At 43.4% G+C, this 17,440-nt stretch overlaps 1 protein-coding gene across 1 annotated transcript in view; it reads left to right on the top strand.

Moving 5' to 3' along the window:
* Nucleotides 1-14,575, top strand: part of LOC123729705 (endothelin-3) — a 79,220-nt gene extending 64,645 nt beyond the window's left edge. The window contains exons 3-4 of the mRNA XM_045705697.1: nucleotides 1-18; nucleotides 14,095-14,575. The exon at nucleotides 1-18 is cut by the window's left edge and continues 165 nt beyond it. Coding sequence (XP_045561653.1) covers nucleotides 1-18; nucleotides 14,095-14,110 — 34 coding nt within the window. The 3' untranslated portion in view covers nucleotides 14,111-14,575. The remainder of the gene's footprint in view (nucleotides 19-14,094) is intronic.
* The last annotated feature ends 2,865 nt before the right edge of the window (nucleotides 14,576-17,440 follow it).

Below are 17,440 nucleotides of genomic sequence, written 5' to 3'. Positions count from 1 at the left end.
CAGATTCTGCATAGACAGGTTGGTACACACACACACACACACACACCACACCACACCACACCACACCACACCACACTACACTACACTACACTACACTACACTACACCACACACACACACCACACACACGCACACCACAAGTCATGTTTTGATATAATTTCTTATTCCTCTGTGGCTGTTAATGAAGAGTTTAGGACTAAATACTACTCCACTCTACAACAGTATTGATATTCAGATCACACACTCAACCAAGGCCTGTTTGAATGAGGGTAGCAGACTTTAGAATGTCGTTTTCCTTCGGAATTGATTTAACGCATGCACACACATACACACAGACACTCATGTGGCTTTTATCAGATATAAATGACTATATATATATATATATATATTTTAGATGGTTTAGGCCCAATCAGGTCATCGGTGTCACGACCTCCGCCCTCTCCTTGTTCGGGGCGGCGTTTCGGCGGTCGACGTCACCGGCCTTCTAGCCATCGCCGATCCACGTTTAATTTTCCATTTGTTTTGTCTTTGTCTTACACACCTGGTTTCAATTCCCCCAATTACCTGTTCATTATTTAACCCTCCGTTCCCATCACGTGTGTTTGTGAGTGATTGTTTGTCTTGTATACGGTCCGTTATTGCGGGCTCGGTATATTGTATTGTATTTTGTAATTACTTGAGTAATTCGGTGATTACTCTTATCTCGAATTATTGCGTTGTATTTGTGTATATTTGAGTAAATTACATTTATTACTCACATCTGCTGTCCTGCAATCTGACTCCTCTACACCAGCTACACACAGGCCGTTAACATTGGATATGAGAACCTGCTTGTTATCTTTCAATTTCAGACACTTTTTTTTTTCATATCACACTTGGATATTAACAGTTCAATCAATATTAGGCTCTGAATGCTTTAGAGACAAGATTAGTTCTTTTGATTCTGCTGTCAGTAAGAAGATCTATCTTCTACCCTGTGTTGTCTGTCCAACACGCCGCCTAAGGAGACATACTGCAGAGGCTTGTTGTGCATTCTCCTGCCTTGCCCTGCCTCTGGCAGTTAAACTCAGTTCAGTCAAAGACATTACAAACTATTCTATCCCAGACAGATAGAGACTATTCTGTCGCAGACAGCTAGAGACTATTCTATCCAGGACAGATAGAGACTATTCTATCCAGGACAGCTAGAGACTATTCTATCCAGGACAGATAGAGACTATTGTATCCAGGACAGCTAGAGATTATTCTATCCAGGACAGATAGAGACTATTGTATCCAGGACAGATAGAGACTATTCTATCCAGGACAGCTAGAGACTATTCTATCCAGGACAGATAGAGACTATTCTATCCAGGACAGATAGAGACTATTCTATCCCAGACAGATAGAGACTATTCTGTCCCAGACAGCTAGAGACTATTCTATCCAGGACAGATAGAGACTATTCTATCCAGGACCGATAGAGATTATTCTATCCAGGACAGCTAGAGACTATTCTATCCAGGACAGATAGAGACTATTCTATCCAGGACAGATAGAGACTATTCTATCCAGGACAGATAGAGACTATTCTATCCAGGACAGATAGAGACTATTCTATCCAGGACAGATAGAGACTATTCTATCCAGGACAGATAGAGACTATTCTATCCAGGACAGATAGAGACTATTCTATCCAGGACAGATAGAGACTATTCTATCCAGGACAGATAGAGACTATTCTATCCAGGACAGATAGAGACTATTCTATCCAGGACAGATAGAGACTATTCTATCCAGGACAGATAGAGACTATTCTGTCCCAGACAGCTAGAGACTATTCTATCCAGGACAGATAGAGACTATTCTATCCAGGACAGATAGAGACTATTCTATCCCAGACAGATAGAGACTATTCTATCCAGGACAGCTAGAGACTATTCTATCCAGGACAGATAGAGACTATTCTATCCAGGACAGATAGAGACTATTCTATCCAGGAAAGCTAGAGACTATTCTATCCAGGACAGATAGAGACTATTCTATCCAGGACAGATAGAGACTATTCTATCCAGGACAGATAGAGACTATTCTATCCAGGACAGATAGAGACTATTCTATCCAGGACAGATAGAGACTATTCTATCCAGGACATATAGAGACTATTCTATCCAGGACATATAGAGACTATTCTATCCAGGACAGCTAGAGACTATTCTATCCAGGACAGCTAGAGACTATTCTATCCAGGACAGATAGAGACTATTGTATCCAGGACAGCTAGAGACTATTCTATCCAGGACAGATAGAGACTATTCTATCCAGGACAGATAGAGACTATTCTATCCAGGACAGATAGAGACTATTCTATCCAGGACAGATAGAGACTATTCTATCCAGGACAGATAGAGACTATTCTATCCAGGACAGATAGAGACTATTGTATCCAGGACAGATAGAGACTATTCTATCCAGGACATATAGAGACTATTCTATCCAGGACAGATAGAGACTATTCTATCCAGGACAGCTAGAGACTATTCTATCCCAGACAGCTAGAGATTATTGTATCCAGGACAGCTAGAGACTATTCTATCCAGGACAGATAGAGACTATTCTATCCAGGACAGATAGAGACTATTCTATCCAGGACATATAGAGACTATTCTATCCAGGACAGCTAGAGACTATTCTATCCAGGACAGATAGAGACTATTCTATCCAGGACAGATAGAGACTATTCTATCCAGGACAGCTAGAGACTATTCTATCCAGGACAGATAGAGACTATTCTATCCAGGACATATAGATACTATTCTATCCAGGACAGATAGAGACTATTCTATCCAGGACAGATAGAGACTATTCTATCCCAGACAGATAGAGACTATTCTGTCCCAGACAGCTAGAGACTATTCTATCCAGGACAGATAGAGACTATTCTATCCAGGACAGATAGAGAATATTCTATCCAGGACAGATAGAGACTATTGTATCCAGGACAGATAGAGACTATTGTATCCAGGACAGATAGAGACTATTGTATCCAGGACAGCTAGAGACTATTCTATCCAGGACAGCTAGAGACTATTCTATCCAGGACAGATAGAGACTATTCTATCCAGGACAGATAGAGACTATTCTATCCAGGACAGCTAGAGACTATTCTATCCAGGACAGATAGAGACTATTCTATCCAGGACAGATAGAGACTATTCTATCCAGGACCGATAGAGATTATTCTATCCAGGACAGCTAGAGACTATTCTATCCAGGACAGATAGAGACTATTCTATCCAGGACAGATAGAGACTATTCTATCCAGGACAGATAGAGACTATTCTATCCAGGACAGATAGAGACTATTCTATCCAGGACAGATAGAGACTATTCTATCCAGGACAGATAGAGACTATTCTATCCAGGACAGATAGAGAATATTCTATCCAGGACAGATAGAGACTATTCTATCCAGGACATAAAGAGACTATTCTATCCAGGACAGATCGAGACTATTCTATCCAGGACAGATAGAGACTATTCTATCCAGGACAGATAGAGACTATTCTATCCAGGACAGATAGAGACTATTCTATCCAGGACAGATAGAGACTATTCTATCCAGGACATATAGAGACTATTCTATCCAGGACATATAGAGACTATTCTATCCAGGACAGCTAGAGACTATTCTATCCAGGACAGATAGAGACTATTGTATCCAGGACAGATAGAGACTATTCTATCCAGGACAGATGGAGACTATTCTATCCAGGACAGATAGAGACTATTCTATCCAGGACAGATAGAGACAATTCTATCCAGGACAGCTAGAGACTATTCTATCCAGGACAGATAGAGACTATTCTATCCAGGACAGATAGAGACTATTCTATCCAGGACAGATAGAGACTATTCTATCCAGGACAGCTAGAGACTATTCTATCCAGGACAGCTAGAGACTATTCTATCCAGGACAGATAGAGACTATTCTATCCAGGACATATAGAGACTATTCTATCCAGGACAGCTAGAGACTATTCTATCCAGGACAGATAGAGACTATTCTATCCAGGACAGATAGAGACTATTCTATCCAGGACAGATAGAGACTATTCTATCCAGGACAGATAGAGACTATTCTATCCAGGACAGATAGAGACTATTCTATCCAGGACAGCTAGAGACTATTCTATCCAGGACAGATAGAGACTATTCTATCCAGGACAGATAGAGACTATTCTATCCAGGACAGCTAGAGACTATTCTATCCAGGACAGCTAGAGACTATTCTATCCAGGACAGCTAGAGACTATTCTATCCAGGACAGATAGAGACTATTCTATCCAGGACATATAGAGACTATTCTATCCAGGACAGATAGACTATTCTATCCAGGACAGATAGAGACTATTCTATCCAGGACAGCTAGAGACTATTCTATCCAGGACAGCTAGAGACTATTCTATCCAGGACAGCTAGAGACTATTCTATCCAGGACAGATAGACTATTCTATCCAGGACAGATAGAGACTATTCTATCCAGGACAGCTAGAGACTATTCTATCCAGGACAGCTAGAGACTATTCTATCCAGGACAGCTAGAGACTATTCTATCCAGGACAGATAGAGACTATTCTATCCCGGACAGATAGAGACTATTCTATCCAGGACAGCTAGAGACTATTCTATCCAGGACAGATAGAGACTATTCTATCCAGGACATATAGAGACTATTCTATCCAGGACAGCTAGAGACTATTCTATCCCGGACAGATAGAGACTATTCTATCCAGGACAGCTAGAGACTATTCTATCCAGGACAGATAGAGACTATTCTATCCAGGACATATAGAGACTATTCTATCCAGGACAGCTAGAGACTATTCTATCCAGGACAGATAGAGACTATTCTATCCAGGACAGCTAGAGACTATTCTATCCAGGACAGCTAGAGACTATTCTATCCAGGACAGATAGAGTCTATTCTATCCAGGACATATAGAGACTATTCTATCCAGGACAGATAGAGACTATTCTATCCAGGACAGATAGAGACTATTCTATCCAGGACAGATAGAGACTATTCTATCCAGGACAGCTAGAGACTATTCTATCCAGGACAGATAGAGACTATTCTATCCAGGACAGATAGAGACTATTCTATCCAGGACAGATAGAGACTATTCTATCCAGGACAGATAGAGACTATTCTATCCAGGACAGATAGAGACTATTCTATCCAGGACAGATAGAGACTATTCTATCCAGGACAGATAGAGACTATTCTATCCAGGACAGATAGAGACTATTCTATCCAGGACAGATAGAGACTATTCTATCCAGGACAGATAGAGACTATTCTATCCAGGACAGATAGAGACTATTCTATCCAGGACAGATAGAGACTATTCTATCCAGGACAGATAGAGACTATTCTATCCAGGACAGATAGAGACTATTCTATCCAGGACAGCTAGAGACTATTCTATCCAGGACATATAGAGACTATTCTATCCAGGACAGATAGAGACTATTCTATCCAGGACAGATAGAGACTATTCTATCCAGGACAGATAGAGACTATTCTATCCAGGACAGATAGAGACTATTCTATCCAGGACAGATAGAGACTATTCTATCCAGGACAGCTAGAGACTATTCTATCCAGGACAGATAGAGACTATTCTATCCAGGACAGATAGAGACTATTCTATCCAGGACCGATAGAGATTATTCTATCCAGGACAGCTAGAGACTATTCTATTAAGGACAGATAGAGACTATTCTATCCAGGACAGATAGAGACTATTCTATCCAGGACAGATAGAGACTATTCTATCCAGGACAGATAGAGACTATTCTATCCAGGACAGATAGAGACTATTCTATCCAGGACAGATAGAGACTATTCTATCCAGGACAGATAGAGACTATTCTATCCAGGACAGATAGAGACTATTCTATCCAGGACAGATAGAGAATATTCTATCCAGGACAGATAGAGACTATTCTATCCAGGACATAAAGAGACTATTCTATCCAGGACAGATAGAGACTATTCTATCCAGGACAGATAGAGACTATTCTATCCAGGAAAGATAGAGACTATTCTATCCAGGACAGATAGAGACTATTCTATCCAGGACAGATAGAGACTATTCTATCCAGGACAGATAGAGACTATTCTATCCAGGACATATAGAGACTATTCTATCCAGGACATATAGAGACTATTCTATCCAGGACAGCTAGAGACTATTCTATCCAGGACAGATAGAGACTATTCTATCCAGGACAGATAGAGACTATTCTATCCAGGACAGATAGAGACTATTCTATCCAGGACAGATAGAGACTATTCTATCCAGGACAGATAGAGACAATTCTATCCAGGACAGATAGAGACTATTCTATCCAGGACAGATAGAGACTATTCTATCCAGGACAGATAGAGACTATTCTATCCAGGACAGATAGAGACTATTCTATCCAGGACAGATAGAGACTATTCTATCCAGGACAGATAGAGACTATTCTATCCAGGACAGATAGAGACTATTCTATCCAGGACAGATAGAGACTATTCTATCCAGGACAGATAGAGACTATTCTATCCAGGACAGATAGAGACTATTCTATCCAGGACAGATAGAGACTATTCTATCCAGGACGGATAGAGACTATTCTATCCAGGACAGATAGAGACTATTCTATCCAGGACAGATAGAGACTATTGTATCCAGGACAGATAGAGACTATTGTATCCAGGACAGATAGAGACTATTCTATCCAGGACAGATAGAGACTATTCTATCCAGGACAGATAGAGACTATTCTATCCAGGACAGATAGCGACTATTCTATCCAGGACAGCTAGAGACTATTCTATCCAGGACATATAGAGACTATTCTATCCAGGACAGATAGAGACTATTCTATCCAGGACAGATAGAGACTATTCTATCCAGGACAGATAGAGACTATTCTATCCAGGACAGATAGAGACTATTCTATCCAGGACAGATAGAGACTATTCTATCCAGGACAGATAGAGACTATTCTATCCAGGACAGATAGAGACTATTCTATCCAGGACACATAGAGACTATTCTATCCAGGACAGCTAGAGACTATTCTATCCAGGACAGATAGAGACTATTCTATCCAGGACAGATAGAGACTATTCTATCCAGGACAGATAGAGACTATTCTATCCAGGACAGATAGAGACTATTCTATCCAGGACAGATAGAGACTATTCTATCCAGGACAGATAGAGACTATTCTATCCAGGACAGATAGAGACTATTCTATCCAGGACAGATAGAGACTATTCTATCCAGGACAGATAGAGACTATTCTATCCAGGACAGATAGAGACTATTCTATCCAGGACAGATAGAGACTATTCTATCCAGGACAGATAGAGACTATTCTATCCAGGACAGATAGAGACTATTCTATCCAGGACAGATAGAGACTATTCTATCCAGGACAGATAGAGACTATTCTATCCAGGACAGCTAGAGACTATTCTATCCAGGACAGATAGAGACTATTCTATCCAGGACAGATAGAGACTATTGTATCCAGGACAGATAGAGACTATTCTATCCAGGACAGATAGAGACTATTCTATCCAGGACAGCTAGAGACTATTCTATCCAGGACAGCTAGAGACTATTCTATCCAGGACAGATAGAGACTATTCTATCCAGGACAGATAGAGACTATTCTATCCAGGACAGCTAGAGACTATTCTATCCAGGACAGATAGAGACTATTCTATCCAGGACAGATAGAGACTATTCTATCCAGGACAGATAGAGACTATTCTATCCAGGACAGATAGAGACTATTCTATCCAGGACAGCTAGAGACGTTCTTTAACTCTGGAAAGGGGCATGTTTGTTTCCTATTTGGAAAAAAAACATCATGAAAGATTTTCCAGGTAGTTTCCACGTCAGGAATAAGCTCAAACTTGCTCTAGTCAAAATTAAAGGAAATCATGAAAGAAATCCTGCTTATTAAAACTCTTCACATTTCTCTTATGAATAAAGTGTAGGTTTGTATTAGGAACTTAGGTATTTCTAACAGCAACAACAGCACAATGGTCACTTAAATCATAACAAAAAACACCAACTGCAGAATATTTATGTGGAACGTGCGTCAATATCAAATTAATCCGGATAGATTTATCCGGACATTTGAGATTTGGGCGAGTGGGTGAGTTAATCAACTGGGTAAGATTCATAGAATTACAAAACATTTTTAAATCATCAGCCACCGGCTTTAACCAACACCAGTTGAGATGTTGACCAATCAAGATCATTTCACTGTAAAGAAGTTTAGACATCAGGTTCATCAGAGAAGAAAAGGCATCACCGAGAGCAGAGGGGGGGTCTATAACAGCCAATCACAGATACTGAGAGCAGAGGAGGGTCTATAACAGCCAATCACTGATACTGAGAGCAGAGGGGGGGTCTATAACAGCCAATCACAGATGCAGAGGGGGGGTCTATAACAGCCAATCACAGATACAGAGAGCAGAGGGGGGTCTATAACAGCCAATCACAGATACAGAGAGCAGAGGGGGGGTCTATAACAGCCAATCACAGATACAGAGAGCAGAGGGGGGTCTATAACAGCCAATCACAGATACAGAGAGCAGAGGGGGGGTCTATAACAGCCAATCACAGATACAGAGAGCAGAGGGTGGGGGGGTCTATAACAGCCAATCACAGATACTGAGAGCAGAGGGGGGTCTATAACAGCCAATCACAGATACTGAGAGCAGAGGGGGGGGGTCTATAACAGCCAATCACAGATAAAGAGAGCAAAGGGGGGTCTATAACAGCCAATCACAGATACAGAGAGCAGAGGGGGGTCTATAACAGCCAATCACAGATTCAGAGAGCAGAGGGGGGGTCTATAACAGCAAATCACAGATACAGAGAGCAGAGGGGGGTCTATAACAGCCAATCACAGATACAGAGAGCAGAGGGGGTTCTATAACAGCCAATCACAGATACAGAGGGCAGAGGGCGGGGGGTCTATAACAGCCAATCACAGATGCAGAGGGGGGGTCTATAACAGCCAATCACAGATACTGAGAGCAGAGGGGGGGTCTATAATAGCCAATCACAGATATGGAGAGCAGAGGGGGGTCTATAACAGCCAATCACAGATACAGAGAGCAGAGGGGGGTCTATAACAGCCAATCACAGATGCAGAGGGGGGGTCTATAACAGCCAATCACTGATACTGAGAGCAGAGGGGGGTCTATAACAGCCAATCACAGATACAGAGAGCAGAGGGGGGGTCTATAACAGCCAATCACAGATACTGAGAGCAGAGGAGGGTCTATAACAGCCAATCACTGATACTGAGAGCAGAGGGGGGGTCTATTACAGCCAATCACAGATGCAGAGGGGGGGTCTATAACAGCCAATCACAGATACAGAGAGCAGAGGGGGGTCTATAACAGCCAATCACAGATACAGAGAGCAGAGGGGGGTCTATAACAGCCAATCACAGATACAGAGAGCAGAGGGGGGGGCCTATAACAGCCAATCACAGATACAGAGAGCAGAGGGGGGGTCTATAACAGCCAATCACAGATACAGAGAGCAGAGGGGGGGGGGTCTATAACAGCCAATCACAGATACTGAGAGCAGAGGGGGGTCTATAACAGCCAATCACAGATACTGAGAGCAGAGGGGGGGGTCTATAACAGCCAATCACAGATACAGAGAGCAGAGGGGGGGGGTCTATAACAGCCAATCACAGATAAAGAGAGCAAAGGGGGGTCTATAACAGCCAATCACAGATACAGAGAGCAGAGGGGGGGTCTATAACAGCCAATCACAGATACAGAGAGCAGAGGGTGGGGGGGTCTATAACAGCCAATCACAGATACTGAGAGCAGAGGGGGGTCTATAACAGCCAATCACAGATACTGAGAGCAGAGGGGGGGGGGTCTATAACAGCCAATCACAGATAAAGAGAGCAAAGGGGGGTCTATAACAGCCAATCACAGATACAGAGAGCAGAGGGGGGTCTATAACAGCCAATCACAGATTCAGAGAGCAGAGGGGGGGTCTATAACAGCAAATCACAGATACAGAGAGCAGAGGGGGGGTCTATAACAGCCAATCACAGATACAGAGAGCAGAGGGGGTTCTATAACAGCCAATCACAGATACAGAGGGCAGAGGGGGGGGTCTATAACAGCCAATCACAGATGCAGAGGGGGGGTCTATAACAGCCAATCACAGATACTGAGAGCAGAGGGGGGGGTCTATAATAGCCAATCACAGATATGGAGAGCAGAGGGGGGTCTATAACAGCCAATCACAGATACAGAGAGCAGAGGACAGGTCTATAACAGCCAATCACAGATGCAGAGGGGGGGTCTATAACAGCCAATCACTGATACTGAGAGCAGAGGGGGGGTCTATAACAGCCAATCACAGATACAGAGAGCAGAGGGGGGGTCTATAACAGCCAATCAAAGATACTGAGAGCAGAGGAGGGTCTATAACAGCCAATCACTGATACTGAGAGCAGAGGGGGGGGTCTATAACAGCCAATCACAGATGCAGAGGGGGGGTCTATAACAGCCAATCACAGATACAGAGAGCAGAGGGGGGTCTATAACAGCCAATCACAGATACAGAGAGCAGAGGGGGGTCTATAACAGCCAATCACAGATACAGAGAGCAGAGGGGGGGGCTATAACAGCCAATCACAGATACAGAGAGCAGAGGGGGGGTCTATAACAGCCAATCACAGATACAGAGAGCAGAGGGGGGGGGTCTATAACAGCCAATCACAGATACTGAGAGCAGAGGGGGGTCTATAACAGCCAATCACAGATACTGAGAGCAGAGGGGGGGTCTATAACAGCCAATCACAGATACAGAGAGCAGAGGGGGGGGGTCTATAACAGCCAATCACAGATAAAGAGAGCAAAGGGGGGGTCTATAACAGCCAATCACTGATACTGAGAGCAGAGGGGGGGTCTATAACAGCCAATCACAGATGCAGAGGGGGGGTCTATAACAGCCAATCACAGATACAGAGAGCAGAGGGGGGTCTATAACAGCCAATCACAGATACAGAGAGCAGAGGGGGGTCTATAACAGCCTATCACAGATACAGAGAGCAGAGGGGGGGCCTATAACAGCCAATCACAGATACAGAGAGCAGAGGGGGGGTCTATAACAGCCAATCACAGATACAGAGAGCAGAGGGGGGGGGGTCTATACCAGACAATCACAGATACTGAGAGCAGAGGGGGGTCTATAACAGCCAATCACAGATACTGAGAGCAGAGGGGGGGGTCTATAACAGCCAATCACAGATACAGAGAGCAGAGGGGGGGGGTCTATAACAGCCAATCACAGATAAAGAGAGCAAAGGGGGGTCTATAACAGCCAATCACAGATACAGAGAGCAGAGGGGGGTCTATAACAGCCAATCACAGATTCAGAGAGCAGAGGGGGGGTCTATAACAGCAAATCACAGATACAGAGAGCAGAGGGGGGGTCTATAACAGCCAATCACAGATACAGAGAGCAGAGGGGGTTCTATAACAGCCAATCACAGATACAGAGAGCAGAGGGGGGGTCTATAACAGCCAATCACAGATGCAGAAGGGGGGTCTATAACAGCCAATCACAGATACTGAGAGCAGAGGGGGGGTCTATAAGAGCCAATCACAGATATGGAGAGCAGAGGGGGGTCTATAACAGCCAATCACAGATACAGAGAGCAGAGGGGGGGTCTATAACAGCCAATCACAGATGCAGAGGGGTCATTTTAAGCAGAGGGGGGTCTATAACAGCCAATCACAGATACAGAGAGCAGAGGGGGGTCTATAACAGCCAATCACAGATGCAGAGGGGGGGTCTATAACAGCAAATCACAGATACAGAGAGCAGAGGGGGGTCTATAACAGCCAATCACAGATACAGAGAGCAGAGGGGGGTCTATAACAGCCAATCACAGATACAGAGAGCAGAGGGGGGGTCTATAACAGCCAATCACAGATACAGAGAGCAGAGGGGGGGTCTATAACAGCCAATCACAGTCAGAGAAAGACCCTTTGAAACCTCAAGACACAAAGCAAGAAATTCCAACTGTTTACAAATAGTTATAATAGACTTTGCCACACAGGAATTTAATCTTTACATATATAGCCACACTCCCATCTTTCTTAACTCGATCAATGCGATACACATTGTATCCATTTATACAAATATCCTTATCAAGAACAGACTTACTGAGCCAGGATTCAGAACACACAATTACGTCAGCATCACTTGATTTAGCCCAAATCCTAACCCCATCAATTTTTGACAACAGGCTGCATACATTTAAATGAAAAATACCAAAACCAGATCAAGATGTATGCTATCCAGCATGGACAGATAGAGACTATTCTATCCAGGACAGATAGAGACTATTGTATCCAGGACAGATAGAGACTATTCTATCCAGGACAGATAGAGACTATTGTATCCAGGACAGATAGAGACTATTGTATCCAGGACAGATAGAGACTATTCTATCCCAGACAGCTAGAGACTATTTTACCCAGGACAGATAGAGACTATTTTACCCAGGACAGATAGAGACTATTCTATCCCAGGACAGATAGAGACTATTGTATCCAGGACAGATAGAGACTATTGTATCCAGGACAGATAGAGACTATTGTATCCAGGACAGATAGAGACTATTCTATCCAGGACATATAGAGACTATTCTATCCAGGACAGATAGAGACTATTCTATCCAGGACAGATAGAGACTATTGTATCCAGGACAGATAGAGACTATTGTATCCAGGACAGATAGAGACTATTCTATCCAGGACATATAGAGACTATTCTATCCAGGACATATAGAGACTATTCTATCCAGGACATATAGAGACTATTCTATCCAGGACAGCTAGAGACTATTCTATCCCAGACAGCTAGAGACTATTCTATCCCAGACAGCTAGAGACTATTCTATCCAGGCTGGACAGCTAGAAACTATTCTATCCAGGCTGGACAGCTAGAAACTATTCTATCCAGGCTGGACAGCTAGAAACTATTCTATCCCGATCAGCTAAAGATTATTCTATCCAGGGTGGAGAGCTTGAGTCTATACAATTACGTCAGCATCACTTGATTTAGCCCAAATCTTAACCCCATCAATTTTTGACAACAGGCTGCATACATTTAAATGAAAAATACCAAAACCAGATCAAGATGTATGCTATCCAGCATGGACAGATAGAGACTATTGTATCCAGGACAGATAAAGACTATTGTATCCAGGACAGATAGAGACTATTCTATCCCAGACAGCTAGAGACTATTTTACCCAGGACAGATAGAGACTATTTTACCCAGGACAGATAGAGACTATTCTATCCCAGGACAGATAGAGACTATTGTATCCAGGACAGATAGAGACTATTTTACCCAGGACAGATAGAGACTATTTTACCCAGGACAGATAGAGACTATTTTACCCAGGACAGATAGAGACTATTCTATCCAGGACAGATAGAGACTATTTTACCCAGGACAGATAGAGACTATTTTACCCAGGACAGATAGAGACTATTTTACCCAGGACAGACAGAGACTATTTTACCCAGGACAGATAGAGACTATTTTACCCAGGACAGATAGAGACTATTGTATCCAGGACAGATAGAGACTATTCTATCCAGGACAGATAGAGACTATTCTATCCAGGACAGATAGAGACTATTCTATCCAGGACAGATAGAGACTATTCTATCCCAGACAGCTAGAGACTATTCTATCCAGGACAGAGAGAGACTATTCTATCCAGGACAGCTAGAGACTATTCTATCCAGGACAGATAGAGACTATTCTATCCAGGACAGATAGAGACTATTCTATCCAGGACAGATAGAGACTATTCTATCCAGGACAGCTAGAGACTATTCTATCCAGGACAGCTAGAGATTATTCTATCCCAGACAGCTAGAGACTATTCTATCCAGGACAGCTAGAGACTATATGATTACAGACTGTAAGTGACTAGTCTAATTGACTAACCATTCTGTCTTTCCTCTCCCCAGGCAGAGGTTACGGTAGTCACCTGATCCCTGTTACAGCAACAACTACAGACTGATACCTGCCCTAACACATCTTCAACTTGAGTACAACTACTGATCCCTGCTACAGCAACAACTACAGACTGATCCCTGCTACAGCAACAACTACAGACTGATACCTGCTACAGCAACAACTACAGACTGATCCCTGCTACAGCAACAACTACAGACTGATACCTGCTACAGCAACAACTACAGTCCAACTACAGACTGATCCCTGCTACAGCAACAACTACAGACTGATACCTGCTACAGCAACAACTACAGTCCAACTACAGACTGATACCTGCTACAGCAACAACTACAGACTGATACCTGCTACAGCAACAACTACAGTCCAACTACAGACTGATACCTGCTACAGCAACAACTACAGACTGATACCTGCTACAGCAACAACTACAGTCTGATACCTGCTACAGCAACAACTACAGTCTGATACCTGCTACAGCAACAACTACAGTCCAACTACAGACTGATACCTGCTACAGCAACAATTACAGTCCAACTACAGACTGATACCTGCTACAGCAACAACTACAGACTGATACCTGCTACAGCAACAACTACAGTCCAACTACAGACTGATACCTGCTACAGCAACAACTACAGTCTGATACCTGCTACAGCAACAACTACAGTCTGATACCTGCTACAGCAACAACTACAGTCCAACTACAGACTGATACCTGCTACAGCAACAACTACAGTCCAACTACAGACTGATACCTGCTACAGCAACAACTACAGACTGATACCTGCTACAGCAACAACTACAGTCCAACTACAGACTGATACCTGCTACAGCAACAACTACAGTCCAACTACAGTCTGATACCTGCTACAGCAACAACTACAGTCTGATACCTGCTACAGAAAACAAATTCAGTTAAACTGCAGACTATCAGTCAAAGGAACTACATAACTACAGAGAGACCATCGGAAACCATTGGCTTTTTTAATGATATGTGACGGAACAGTGTACATACCTTTCTTCTGATATATAATGGATTTTTCATATAGCACCTGTTGCTGGACTGAATGCCTTGTTACGCAGCTGAAGATACCTGGTAGAGGAATTTCATACCTCCAGAAAGAAACCTGATAAACAAATCTTCCTCCTCAAGATGCCTAATGTTATAGCAGACCAGCGAATATATTTCCCACAGAGATATGTGGTAGTGAGCATTTCCTGTAACCGGACCTGACAACTTACCACTTTACCGTCCTAGTCCACAACCCCAACATTGCTGACCTGAAGGAGGACTGGTTAGCTGTAAAGGAGGGACATCTAGGACTTAAAGGTCATTTGTCTGGCCTGCATAATCAGGAATGTCAGATCCAGGGAAGAACTCTGGCATTGGAGCTGAAAGATCTATACACAGAATGTTCATCTGAGTGGATGGACTGCAACCTCAGAGGTTTTATCAGGATACATAAGCACAAAGACTTTGGTCCTCTGTTTCCTTTACTCCTCTTGGTGTGGCTCTGTGCTCTTCTATGACTCCTGGTGTGGCTCTGTGCTCTTCTATGACTCCTGGTGTGGCTCTGTGCTCTTCTATGACTCCTGGTGTGGATTTGTGCTCCTCTATGACTCCTGGTGTGGCTCTGTGCTCCTCTATGACTCCTGGTGTGGATCTGTGCTCCTCTACTCCTCCTGGTGTGGCTCTGTGCTCCTCTATGACTCCTGGTGTGGCTCTGTGCTCCTCTATGACTCCTGGTGTGGCTCTGTGCTCCTCTATGACTCCTGGTGTGGCTCTGTGCTCCTCTATGACTCCTGGTGTGGCTGTGTGCTCCTCTATGACTCCTGGTGTGGATCTGTGCTCCTCTACTCCTCCTGGTGTGGATCTGTGCTCCTCTACTCCTCCTGGTGTGGATCTGTGCTCCTCTACTCCTCCTGGTGTGGCTCTGTGCTCCTCTACTCCTCCTGGTGTGGCTCTGTGCTCCTCTATGACTCCTGGTGTGGCTCTGTGCTCCTCTACTCCTCCTGGTGTGGATCTGTGCTCCATCACTCCAGGTCTTTTCAGACTGTTATCTAATTTTCGTTGCTTACACAAATCAAATAGAATGTGTTAGCTTGTGTTAGCTAACAATAGCAATCTGTTCGCCTGGTTGAACGCGCCTCTGGTGTTGATCTGTGCTCATCCAGAGATACAGTGAGACTGGCTAACCACTAATGACTAACCGCTGCGTTGGAAGTGGCTTTATAAACAGACATGAAATGGAGGGATGGTGTCCGTTAATAATATAAAGCTTCTCTTTTCTTTCTGTAGAACGAATACCAGAACTACATGCTGTGACCTGTAATTTATGGATGCTATATACATATCCAATAGAAACCATATTATATACCTATTGTACCTATTGTATTCCAACACACGTCTTAATGAATAATGTATCAAGTTATGAATGCCAGGATTTTTACGAAATTCATTTCCATGTTTAAATATGTTCTAGTTATGTTGACTCGAGTCTTAACTCACCAAAGCCACGTTTAGTTTAAACCAGATTACTGTTCACTAGGAAAAATGTTTGGTAATTTTCCACAAATCCTGGTTTGAATCCCGTAATCAGGCAGGAATAAAATAATAAGGTCATTCGGAATCCACTAACCAGAATTTTGGGAAAACGTGGTAATTTTGGCAAAGTTACTGGAACTTTTGGAAAGTTATCGGAGTTTTCAAACTCTAACCAGGACCATGGATCCCTTCAGAAACCCTAACCAGGACCATCTCAGAAACTCTAACCAGGACCATCCCTTCAGAAACCCTAACCAGGACCATCTCAGAAACCCTAACCAGGACCATCTCAGAAAACTCTAACCAGGACCATCTCAGAAACCCTAACCAGGACCATCTCAGAAAACTCTAACCAGGACCATGAATCCCTTCAGAAACTCTAACCAGGACCATCTCAGAAAACTCTAACCAGGACCATCTCAGAAACCCTAACCAGGACCATCTCAGAAAACTCTAACCAGGACCATGGATCCCTTCAGAAACCCTAACCAGGACCATCTCAGAAAACTCTAACCAGGACCATCTCAGAAACTCTAACCAGGACCATCTCAGAAAACTCTAACCAGGACCATCTCAGAAACCCTAACCAGGACCATCTCAGAAAACTCTAACCAGGACCATGGATCCCTTCAGAAACCCTAACCAGGACCATCTCAGAAAACTCTAACCAGGACCATCTCAGAAAACTCTAACCAGGACAATGGATCCCTTCAGAAACCCTAACCAGGACCATCTCAGAAACCCTAACCAGGACCATCTCAGAAAACTCTAACCAGGACCATCTCAGAAAA

This window comes from Salmo salar, chromosome ssa22, assembly GCF_905237065.1.
Source record: "Salmo salar chromosome ssa22, Ssal_v3.1, whole genome shotgun sequence".
In the NCBI taxonomy this organism is placed as follows: domain Eukaryota; kingdom Metazoa; phylum Chordata; class Actinopteri; order Salmoniformes; family Salmonidae; genus Salmo; species Salmo salar.
Note: the sequence above shows the minus strand (reverse complement) of the source record. Positions and strands in the feature narration are given on the sequence as shown.